This window comes from Bos grunniens, chromosome 9 (genome assembly GCF_055505025.1).
Source record: "Bos grunniens cultivar Pamir isolate PY7600 chromosome 9, Bosgru_T2T1.0, whole genome shotgun sequence".
Classification (NCBI taxonomy): Eukaryota; Metazoa; Chordata; class Mammalia; order Artiodactyla; family Bovidae; genus Bos; species Bos grunniens.
Genome location: NC_141173.1, coordinates 74490711 through 74503353, shown reverse-complemented (window position 1 = coordinate 74503353; position 12643 = coordinate 74490711). Strand labels below are relative to the sequence as shown.

Here is a 12643-nt window from a genome sequence, read left to right as displayed (position 1 = left end):
ACTTAAGAGATCAGAGTTCGATCCCTGGGTCAGGAAGATCCCCTGAAGCAGGACATGGCAACTCACTTCAGTATTCTTGCCTAGAGAATCCCATGGACAGAGGAGCCTGGCAGGCTACAGTCCATAGGGTCACAAAGAGTCAGACACAGGTGAAGAAACTTAGCACACAAGCTATTATTTTAGTAGATTAGTAATTCAAAAAAGTGGTGTGAGAATTTGAGGATAACTTGATAATATCCATCAGAAGTCCTTAAAGCTGTTATTCTAACTTTTGGTATTTCTTCTAAAGGATAAGTGTCAAGTACTCAAAGATGTGTATGTAAGGATGTTTATTTCAGCACTGTTTATAACAGCAGAAATTTTAAGGAAATAGGTCTCTTCAGTTAGCAAGAGGTTTGGTTAAATAAATTATGATTTTTATTAAACTTATGATATTTACATGATGATATACATATGTATATATTGACTTGGGCTATCCACTACATATTATATGAAAATAGTTTACAAAATAGTGTTGGAATACATAGAACAAGATTTAAATACCTATAAACTTGATGTTAATGTTCATCAGCTATGGGTCTAGGTTACAAGTTGTTTTTACTTTGTTATGTATTTTTCTTATACTGTCAGTGTTTTTTTCATTGGGAATGTATTACATTGAAGACAAGTTTAAGTATATAAGAAATAGGAATAAATTGGAGTATGTATTATTTTTTAAGTAGTCTTCTATAGATTTGTTACCTCAGCAGACCTTTTAATAAGCACCAGTAGGCTCAAAGTGGTAGTCTTTGACAAGTACCTAGAATACATGTGGCTGGTTGGTTGGAAATCCGTGAAGTTTAATATCCAGACAAGATGGAGATATGAAAGAAAATCTTTTGAGAAGCCTAATAAAAACATATATCTAAAGAGAAAATACCCAACTTAGGAAGTTGATCCAAGGAGGAACCTGCAGATAAGGCCATGAGTTTATTAAACAAACAAGTCTTTGAAGTCTGTGCTCATACATTCAAAAATGAGCAAAGCCTAAGAATTCTATGCCTTGTATATTTTTGCCAGGACTACATTTGAGATAATACTTTGTCTTGAGTTTTAAATAAATCTTAAAAGATTTATTGATAAAAGATAAAGTGATCAGAAACAGACCTTACTAACTGGGTGAATTAAAAGTGAGCGAGATGAGATAAAAATGTTTTTCTTCTAAGTGAGGGTTTTTAAAATTTTATTAATATTAGAAAATATTAAATTTTAGATAACCTAGTATACTGTGAAATAATTTTTTATGCTTACTTACAGATTCTTGATTTCTTAAGCATGGAAGAAATTAAGAATAACTCTGAAATTCAAAACCAAGAATGTGGCTTCCGGAAAATCGCCTGGGCATTTCTCAAGGTATGTTTTTCAAATCTTCAAGTGTTATGGGTTATTTTTTTTTTCAACTCAGTTTGGTGTCATATAAGGAGTTAGGATAAGGAGGTAAGATTGCCGTGGTGAAGAGGTATTAATTCAAACTCAAATGATGCTCATTCAGATTCTTAGATGTTTGTTCAGTACTTAGATGTGTGCCAGATACACTTTATGCTCTGGAGACCCAGCATTGAAAAAGACACACACAGCCCTGCCCACATTTATTCAACTCAACAAATTATTTATTGAACCCTTTCTATGTGCCAGCCACTGTTCTATTCAGTGAACAAAGAAGATAAACTCCTTGACCTCATGGCCTTCATATTCTAGCAAGAAAAACAGGCATAAAACAGTTGATCATAAAGCTTAGCATTTATTATAATTTTTATGAATACTATCAAGATGATGAAAGCATCTGTGGTATCAGGTAAAGGTCTCCTACAGAAAGGACATTGAACCTGATCATGAGCTGGATGGCAGGAATGAGAAAGAGAGAGTTCTCGGTTGGGTGCAGAGTATGCAAAGACCCTGATGTTGTAAGGAGCAAGGAATACCTCGATGACCGAAAGAAGGCCACTGAGAATGAAGGACAGAGACTGAGGGAGAAAACGGTGCCCGGAGAGCTTGCTGAGGTAGACGGGGCCTTGGTTACACAAGGTCTTCGAGCCCAAGCCATTATAGCAACTAGCCACCATTATAGACTTTAAAGAGTAATGGGAAGCCATTTAATGATTTTAAACAAAAGGGTGAAATAATCTGATTTATTTTTTATAAAGCTTACTCTGCTGGGTAGAGAATGAATTAGAGAGGTCAGAAATGTAGATACTGGAAATCAAAGTAGAAACTTCTTGCTGTAGTCTAGGTATAAAATGATGGTATCTTTGACAAGGATGTTTCAACAGAGATGAAACATATGGATAGATTGATGTTTTAAAAGGGTAAATTTTAATTTCATAATTTTTTTATTTCTGACTTTGAACATAAATTTGAGTTGTAAGAAGTCTTGAGTAATTAACCTGTTGTGTATTATCTTATAAAATTTTTCCATTTGTGCATCCATTCATTCAACAAATATTTACTAAGTGTCTGTGAATTGCCAGGCACTCTTTTAAATATAGGGTATTTGTAGATAAATTAGACATTGTCCGGGCCCTCCAGTTCAGTTTCTATGTAAACGTATTGCCCGTATGATTGTGTGCTATGGAGCAGACGCTGTGAAAACCCAGATGAGACACCTAGTCCATGCTGAAGTTTAGAGGCTTTAGAAGAGGTGCAGTCTGCTTGCTGAATGGCAGCAGATTGACTGTGGTGAGGAAGTCATTAATTCTAGAGTGGTTTTAGAATCCCGCTGTCCATTGTACCTTCTAAAATCTCCCTTCTGTAACCTCTTATACCTTTTTCTAGACCCCATCTCATACTAAATCAAATAAATAAAAACAAAAGACCAAAAAGGGTCACATTCACAGAGTGAATGAACATTGCCACCTTGTGGTGTAATAAGAAACTGCTTTCATTACTTTTATGCTACGGTCTGTGCAGAACTGCCCTATTTACTGTCAGTTGCACTTGGGAAACGATGTATTTCACAACATTTTATCTTTTAAGTGTTATACAAATTTTTATTTATTTATTCATGCAATCAGAAGTAAAGGGTACATTATTGTATGTGCGTCCTCTGTTGTAAACATATATATCTTTCATTAGACTGTAAGTTTTCAAGTCACTGGCAATTCTTTTGGCCAATTTGTTGAACATATTTTAGTCTGTACATTACCAAATCTCTTTGCATTTAATATATTACTCTTGAAATTCTCTATAATATCATTCCATGCACATGAATGGCACACAGAAAGTGCTCCATGAGTATCTACTGAGGGAATTAATAAATATATGGAAACTGACTAAAAAAAACTCATCTTTGAGAAAATAACATGAATCAGATTACAATGCACATGTTTTAATACCTGTACCGTTGGTTCTAGGAATGTCCTAGGTAATTGTGAAGTTATCATAGTGATCCAAATGAACCCCAAAGAACTTTGTCCAGATATAAATGAGACTTTATCCTAATTCTCAGGTAGAGGCGCTCTTGATTCTTTAAGCACATGTATATGACTAATCTGTTAAACTACAAAATAATAAAACCTTATTTATTCACGCTTCACATTCTATGGTTTGTAATCATAATGGCAGGATTTGGCTGAATCTTAGTTGTTTACTCATACTAAGCAGCATACTTGTATAAACTAAATTGGTTAGTGAATATTAAAACAACTTATGGAAAGTATGATTTAGAATCTGGGGAATAAATAACCTTCTAAAAATGATATTATTGCCTTATGATAAGCTTTAGGCAGATAGTACAGTTTATGAAAGGAATCATCAGTGCTTAATATTTAATGACTAAACATCTCAATTGCTCAGTTTGAAACTATTTTTTTAATCCCTCTATTTCATAATGTCACCCCTCAGCTTACAACCTCCGTTGACTTTACATCCTCTTCTACAGGGGTAGGGAAAAGATGAGTTGTATTTTTGCTAACTTTTGTTTCTTTATTGATACCTTCTTCCTGAATGCAGTGCAAATCTGGGTTTTGCCTCAGCTAATAAAGCTTCTATTTGCCAAATTATTGAACATTTTTCTAGTTCTTTTACCAGTCATGCTTATGTGTGTAATACCATGGTTTTGAAGCTCTTGATACCTTGGTTTTTCTTGACACCATTTTTTCCTGATTTCCTTATCACGTTCCTTCGGTTTCCTTCCTGGTCTTCTACCTGTCTCTTTAATATCAATCCTGCTCATGATTTCATCTGTAATCCACTTTTCTTAGACCCGCTTTTCCTGCTTATGCTTTAAAATTCAGACATTTCAGCTTGGGTGACCCATAGCTATGACTCCCCCAAACTGAACATCCTCCCTAAATCTCTTGCATCTTCCCTATCTGCTGCCTCATTTGGTAGCACCGCCATCTGCCCAGTCTCCCAGGCTTACCACCTTAGAGCTGCCTTATCTGTTTTGGTAGCTACAAGTCATATGTGGCTGTTTGAATTCAAATTAATGAGCTAAAATTAAATGTAATTAAAATTTGATTTCCACAGTTGCCCTAGCCCCACTTCAAGTGCTCGACAGCCATAGTGACTAGTGGATACTGTCTTGCATGGCACAAGTTGAGAGCATGTCTGTCATCACAGAAAGTTCTGTTGGATGCGCTACGTTAAGCATCTTTCTTGGCTCTTCCCCGTTTACTTTCCAAGTTGCACGATCAGTAACAGTTATTAAATGTTCCCTGTGCTCTGTCCCTTCCTACTCTTCCAGTTTGTCACCTCCATGTTCTGCCTGAACTGCTGCAGAAGCTCTCAGCTGTCTCTACTAATTTGTAAAGGACACAAAGGTTAACAGAGGTATTTTCTACTTAACGGTCACAGTCTAGTGAAAGAGAACCTAATTTTGAGTTGGTGAGATAATTTTTCTCCTAAGAATGTCCACTTATTTAGCTTAAACTTTTGTTGCCTTGTTTAATAGTTTTTTAAATTGAATAGACCTTTTTAAGAAGGTGAACCAAAACATTTTAAAAACATAATATGGAGCTCTCTTTTAGAATAATTTTGACTTTTTGAAAGTTTAACCATGAAATTTTACCAGTAAAAATACTGATGTTGAACAAATGGGAAATTTGTTTCTGTGTTTAAATAATATGCATTTTAATCTTTATCAGTATTGTTACAAACAGATGTATGTTGATCACCTTATTTGTACAAAGTGACACCGGCCACAGTAATGCTAATGCTTTACCAATGGTCTGAAGTTGTATAGGGGGAAAGACAGCTCTTAGGATGTCATTTAGGTTACCTTGTCAAAATGATCTGAAACCGTGCTTAACCAACTGTGTCAGTGTTCTTTGCTTTACAAATCTGAGGAACTTCAGCATGCCATATTAATCTTTTTAAAATGAATTTTGGACTGTCTACTGTTGGTTTATTGGGCATCTTTTCAGTGAAAGTAACGTTTCATTTGAATTCTCATTTTAAGCTTCTAGGAGCCAATGGAAATGTAAACATCAATTCAAAACTTCGCTTGCAACTGTATTACCCACCTACTAAGCCTCGATCCCAGTCAAATGTCGTTGAGGTTTTTGAGTGGTGGTCAAAATGTCCAAGAAATCATTATCCATCAACGCTGTATGTAACTGTAAGAGGATTGAAAGTTCCAGAATGTGTAAGTTAATAGCACATGCAAAAATATATATTTTCTGTTGTTGAGATTAAAGGGTGGGTGATGGTTTCTATTTCTATACAGATAAAAACTTTAGAATTATTTTAATAGATATCTGAAGTAGAAAGGAAACTTCAGAGATTATATATTAAGCCTGTAATAGCTGATACTTAAAAGACATTTTAATGAATTTTAAGTCCTAAATATCGATTTCAATTTTAAGATTTAAAAAAAAATGCTAATCTTTAAATATTAAAGATAAAAGAATGACTTAATGTGTGGTGGTGGTTTAGTCACTAAGTCGTGTCTGACTCTTGTGACCCCATGGACTGTAGCCCGCCAGGCACGTCTGTCCATGGGGTTCTCCAGGCAAGAACAGTGGAGTGGGTTGCCATTTCCTTCTCCAGGGGATCTTCCCAACCCAGGAATCTAACCCGGGGCTCCTGCATTGCACACAGATGACTTAATGTGGAAATTGACAAACAGGACCAGACAGTAAATAGTTTCGGCTTTGCAGGCTATGCAGTCTCTGTCGCAGCTACTCAACCTAAAGTGAAAGTAGCTACATACACATATGTAGATGATAACCAAACAGATGGTTTTGGATGTGTTTGAATAAAACTTTATTTGCAAAAATGTCATTGGGCTACATTTAGATCATAGCTTGCAGATTTTTAGATCATAGCTTGCAGGTTTTTAGATCATAGCTTGCAGATTATTTGAATTATTATTCAAATAATCAACAAGTAATATTTATACTTCTGTTGTATATAGATTAAAATTATGAGTATCTTAGCAAACATTTGTCCTAAAATGAGGTGAAACTTTTGCTTTTGTCTCATTGATACAAAACATTTCAGGCCATTCTGCATATTCTGTATTGATATAAACTGTGACCACAGTGTTGGTTTTCATTGGTTTGAATGGAATTAAATCTATTTTAAGAAATGGAGGATTTAAAAACATTAGGTCTTTATGTTATGATCTTAAAGCCAGAGATTCCATAGTGCAATGCCAGAGCTATAATATAACATCTGGTAGATATTGGTGAAGAGGTAGAAACAAAGGGACAGAGTGACTAAAACTATTTCGTTGGAGTTCTGTTTTAGCCTTTCCCTCTTTTAAGGCTTTTAGGTTTAAGACTAATTTCAAGCAACTTTCGTTTTATTTAAAGTGATAGTGAAAGTTGTTTTGTTATCTCCAACTCTTTGTGAATCCATGGAGTATACAGCCCATGGAATTCTCCAAGCTAGAATACTGGAGTGGGTAGCCTCTCCCTTCTCCAGGGGATCTTCCCAACCCAGGGATCGAACCCAGGTCTCCCACATTGCAGGTGGATTCTTAACCAGCTGAGCCACAGGGGAAGCCCAAGATTACTGGAGTGGGTAGCCTATCCCTTCTCCAGCAGATCTTCCCAACCCAAGAATCGAACCAGGGTCTTCTGCATTGCAGGCGGATTCTTTACCAACTGAGCTATCAGGGAAGCCCATTCATTTTATTTTATTTAAATAGTGTACAAATAAAAGTAGAATTTTTTCTGGATTACATTTTGAAACATTTTCGTATTATACTGTTTGTTTCAATATTTTAAAAGCCATATATGCTAGAAAAGAGAAAAAGATTAGCATGAGACATACATTCTCTCATTTTCTGTACGTACTTAGGTAAAGCCATCTAACCGTTCTATGATGGCTCTTCAGGAAGAAAAGGGTAAACCAGTATACTGTGAGCGACACCATGAGCCAAGTTTAGTGGACACAGAGCCTGGGTTAGAAGATTCAAAGGAAGTGGTGAAGTGGAAACGGTTGCCTGGGCAGGTAAGTGTTCACTGACACTGGATTCATTTAGATATTTATTTTAAGATGCGCCGTCAGCTCCTAGGGTAAATAGCTTGCTACTTAAAGCTTTCAGGTTATCCTTGTTTTTAGCCATGATCTTGTCTGCCTATTCATTCATTTGGTAAATAATAATAGAGTGCCTAGCGGGTACATACAGATATTATCTTAAGTTCTTTGGGGTTATGGAGAGTTTTATTAGTTTGCCAGAGCTGCCATAAGAAAGATCACAGACAGGTTGGCTTAATCAATAGAAATGTATTTTCTCGTAATTCTGGAGGCTGGAAGTCCCAGATTAAGGGTTGGCAGGCTGGTTTATGCTGAGGCCTTTCTCCTTGGCTGGCAGATGGCTGCCATCGTGCTGCTTCTTTGTGGTCTTTTCTCTGTACGTGTATATCCCTGGTGTCTCATCTTATTAGACTACGGCTCACCCTAGCAACCTCGTTTTAGCTTAATCTGCTCTGTAAAGACCTTGTATCCAAATACTGTTACATTCTGAGGTATTGGGCTTAGGGCTTCAGCAGAGGAATGTGGGGGGACACAGTTCAGGCCATAAATCGACAGTTTTTAGATTCATGAAATTCTCAGTCCCTGGCTTCTTCCTGAATCACATTTTGATAGAGACAGGTATATGTATATCCTTTTACCAGAAGTTGAGCAGTATTTAAGTTTTCACTAAAATTTTTTTGTACTTGGCTATCATATTTTGCGGTGGCAAGAAGCATTACTGGTGAAGTTTTGCCAGTTGTATTTGTTTCCGTAAAGAGTGGAGTGGTTCGTTTTATAGACTCAGTATATACATAAGAGTGACTATTTTCCTAGACTTTTTCATGTTCTGTTTTGCATCATATTTAATTTTCTTTTTGAGGCCAATTTTACAGATACATCTTAAAGTCACTTTTAAACACTTTACACATAATAATATGGAGAGAATAATACTTAGACTGTGTCCTTGGGGACCTTTCACATCAGTTGGGAACATGGGACTTACTGTGCTGTTCACTAACAGGTATTCTGCAAAGAACTCTTAAGGAAATATAGATATAGAAATAATTGTTTAGATGAGCAGTTCTCAAAAGTGTGATTTAGGCACTGTTGGGAGTCCTCAGACCCTTTCAAGGGATCTGCTGAAGTTAGTCTATTTTCAGAATAAGATCATAATAATTCTAATGATTCTGTAATGATTTAATCTGTCTTTTTAACTTTCATTCTCTCACAAGACTTTCATTCTCTCGCACTGGAGTTTTCCAGAGGCTAAATGATATCTGATATCACAAGAGGGTGAATGCAGAAGCAGTTTTGCTTTTATTAAGCAAATCCAGCTACCATTTATTAAGCCAGATATTGAAAAGATTAGCAAAAATATAGAGCAGTTCCATTTTATGAAATCTTTCATGAAAAGAAATTATGTTAACATTTAATGGACTTGCTCTGTTATTTTTTAAATGATTAACAAATGGTTTTTTAATTTCTCAGTTTTAATTTCTAATATGATAAATATCTGTAGATATAGCCACATTTGGGGATCCTCAAAAAAATTTTAAGACGGTAAAACACCCTGAAGTGAAAGCAGTTTGAGGATTTCTGATACGTAAGTGGTGATCTGGAGTGGTGGAAGAAGGGTTCATTCAACAGGTTGGTGGAGCCGATGACAAACTTTAGAGTGGTCAAGTTAGGAGTGAGTGAAGAGGACAGGGAAGAGTAGTTCATACTGGGGCAATGTTAACAATAAATGGGGAAGCACCTGTTGTATTCCTCAGACACTCAGAGCTTGGTGGGCGGGAAATCCGAGTTTGTGTAAGAGGTCGAGCGGTGATGACAGAGTAGGCCCACACTCTGAAGTGGCTCAAGTGGTGGGTAGCCTAACATTTGATTGTGTGGGGCTGAGGAAAAGTGGGAGGTTTCAGGTGAGAAGGAAGTGTGATAACAATTGTATTTTAGGACAAATTAACAATTTGTCCCAGTGCTGGCAATGGCATGTAGTGGACCTTGAAATAGGATACATCAGAATGAGAGGAAGGTGGCCATTGCAGTCATCGATGTGTGAGGTGAGAAGGATCCAACCTTGGGATGCTGGTGGCAAAAGGGAGAAATGCGACATGAATACGAAAGGAGAAAAGACCTAGTGTGACTGAGTGACTGACAAAGTAGTAAAGAAGTGGAGAGTTGAGGGTGTTGAGGCCCTTTGTTACTGTTATTAAATGTTCATCAGGTGCTTCTTCTGAGTATAGCGTCTTACTCTGGGAATGCAAGTTAAATGATGGTGCCTTTAGTGTTTTGGCTTTAGTGATGAGGCACAGTTTTCCTTAACTACACCTCCTCCTCTACGAGCAGCAGTAAGTGATTATGAAACCTGCTAACTTTTCCTTCAATTTTTGACCTCTTTTTATCCTCCTCTCCCTTTTCTAAATCATCTGGATGGAAAGATGGTATTGGGTACATTATTGATATCTAATAGATGTCTGTTGAATTTTTCACCTTTCTAGTAGCTGCTCATAATTCTGCCTCTTCATATTGCTGCTAAATTGTGATGCTACTTGTGAGAACCTGGTTCCTGTCCAGAAAGCAGGTCCTTGAGTCAATAGTCTTTGACTGAGCTGGGCTTAACCCTCTGAATAATACTAGCTTTATATAGTACTAATAGTTACTCACAGGTTTGCTGTGATGAATATGTGTGCGTGTGCACTCAGTCACTCAGTAGTGTTTGACTCTTTGCCATCCCATGGACTGTAGCCCGCCACATTTCTCTGTCCATGGGATTTTCCAGGCAAGAATATTGGAGTGGGAAGCTATTTCCTAACTCCAGGCCATCTTCCCAACCCAGGGATTGGACCTGCGTCTCCTGTGTCTCCCGCACTAGCGGGCAGATTCCTTATCACTGAACCTCCTGGGAAGCTCATGATGAATATATAAAAAGATGTTTGTAATAAAAGTACCACATTCATGGCATATCATAAGGGCCAAATATACATTTTGAATAATAAGAAAGAAATACAGGAACTAAGGCTCACCAAAGTTTTAAAGAAGTAGAATTAGGACAAGTAAAAGCAAGTAGTATTTTCTACGATACATATCAGTCCTCAAAAAGTTTTGGTTTCATCTGGTAATAAGGAATTAAAACATAAAAATGATGAAGGAATTTTAATAAAAATAGTGAATGAGAAATCAATAGGAAGTGATTGATTTACTCCAAAAATGCATTTTGGAAGGCTTTACAAATGATGGTTATTTAAGAGAAAAAAGAAAGAATGAATATTTATACATCCTGGACTTCAGCTTGGTCTGTATGTCATCTGTAGACTCAGGACAAGTTTATGGTTCCACAAAAATCACTTATTAGTTGCTGTCATGAAAGAAGGGCGTGACACATATTCCCTTTTGTGACTATATGAAAATAATCTGGTAGTGACAGCTTTAGAGTATCAGATCTTGAAATTTTGTGTTCATCTTTTAGGTGAATAGTGCTAGTTAGGTATGGGGTATCAGATCAGATCAGATCAGTCGTGTCCGACTCTTTGCGACCCCATGAATCGCAGCACCAGGCGCCCCTGTCCATCACCAACTCCTGGAGTTCACCCAGACTCACGTCCATCGAGTCAGTGATGCCATCCAGCCATCTCGTCCTCTGTCGTCCCCTTCTCCTCCTGCCCCCAATCCCTCCCAGCATCAGAGTCTTTTCCAATAAGTCAACTCTTTGCATGAGGTGGCCAAAGTACTGGAGTTTCAGCTTTAGCATCATTCCTTCCAAAGAAATCCCAGGGCTGATCTCCTTCAGAATGGACTGGTTGGATCTCCTTGCAGTCCAAGGGACTCTCAAGAGTCTTCTCCAACACCACAGTTCAAAAGCATCAATTCTTCGGCGCTCAGCTTTCTTCACAGTCCAACTCTCACATCCATACATGACCACAGGAAAAACCATAGCCTTGACTAGACAGACCTTTGTTGGCAAAGTAATGTCTCTGCTTTTGAATATGCTATCTAGGTTGGTCATAACTTTCCTTCCAAGGAGTAAGCGTCTGTTAATTTCATGGCTGCAGTCACCATCTGTAGTGATTTTGGAGCCCAGAAAAATAAAGTCTGACACTGTTTCCACTGTTTCCCCATCTATTTCCCATGAAGTGGTGGGACCGGATGCCATGATCTTCGTTTTCTGAATGTTGAGCTTAAAGCCAGCTTTTTCACTCTCCACTTTCACTTTCATCAAGAGGCTTTTGAGTTCCTCTTCACTTTCTGCCATAAGGGTGGTGTCATCTGCATATCTGAGGTTATTGATATTTCTCCCGGCAATCTTGATTCCAGCTTGTGTTTCTTCCAGTCCAGCGTTTCTCATGATGTACTCTGCATAGAAGTTAAATAAACAGGGTGACAACATACAGCCTTGACGAACTCCTTTTCCTATTTGGAACCAGTCTGTTGTTCCATGTCCAATTCTAACTGTTGCTTCCTGACCTGCATACAAATTTCTCCAGAGGCAGATCAGGTGGTCTGGTATTCCCATCTCTTTCAGAATTTTCCACAACTTATTGTGATCCACACAATCAAAGGCTTTGGCATAGTCAATAAAGCAGAAATAGATGCTTTTCTGCAACTCTCTTGCTTTTTCCATGATCCAGCGGATGTTGGCAATTTGATCTCTGGTTCCTCTGCCTTTTCTAAAACCAGCTTGAACATCAGGAAGTTCGCGGTTCACATATTGCTGAAGCCTGGCTTGGAGAATTTTGAGCATTACTTTACTAGCGTGTGAAATGAGTGCAATTGTGTGGTAGTTTGAGCATTCTTTGGCATTGCCTTTCTTTGGGATTGGAATGAAAACTGACCTTTTCCAGACCTATGGCCACTGCTGAGTTTTCCACATTTGCTGGCATATTGAGTGCAACCCTTTCACAGCATCATCTTTCAGGATTTGGAATAGCTCAACTGGAATTCCATCACCTCCACTAGCTTTGTTCGTAGTGATGCTTTCTAAGGCCCACTTGACTTCACATTCCAGGATATCTGGCTCTAGGTCAGTGATCACACCATCGTGATTATCTGGGTCGTGAAGATCTTTTTTGTACGGTTCTTCTTTGTATTCTTGCCATCTCTTCTTAATATCTTCTGCTTCTGTTAGGTCCATACCATTTCTGTCCTTTATCGAGCTCATCTTTGCATGAAATGTTCCTTCGGTATCTCTAATTTTCTTGAAGAG

The 12643-nt window shown here is 37.6% G+C and overlaps 1 protein-coding gene across 50 annotated transcripts in view; it reads left to right on the top strand.

Annotated features, from left to right (window-relative positions):
* The window catches only part of AHI1 (Abelson helper integration site 1), a 219446-nt gene that overhangs the window by 39315 nt on the left and 167488 nt on the right, over nt 1-12643 (top strand). For all 50 annotated transcript variants that reach the window (XR_015133236.1, XR_015133238.1, XR_015133239.1 and 47 more), the window contains 3 exons: nt 1297-1392; nt 5438-5623; nt 7285-7437. Coding sequence is in view for 20 of the 50 variants with exons in the window: in XM_086317985.1 (XP_086174111.1) it covers nt 1297-1392; nt 5438-5623; nt 7285-7437 (435 nt within the window). In the remaining 30 variants the exon portion in view is untranslated. The remainder of the gene's footprint in view (nt 1-1296; nt 1393-5437; nt 5624-7284; nt 7438-12643) is intronic.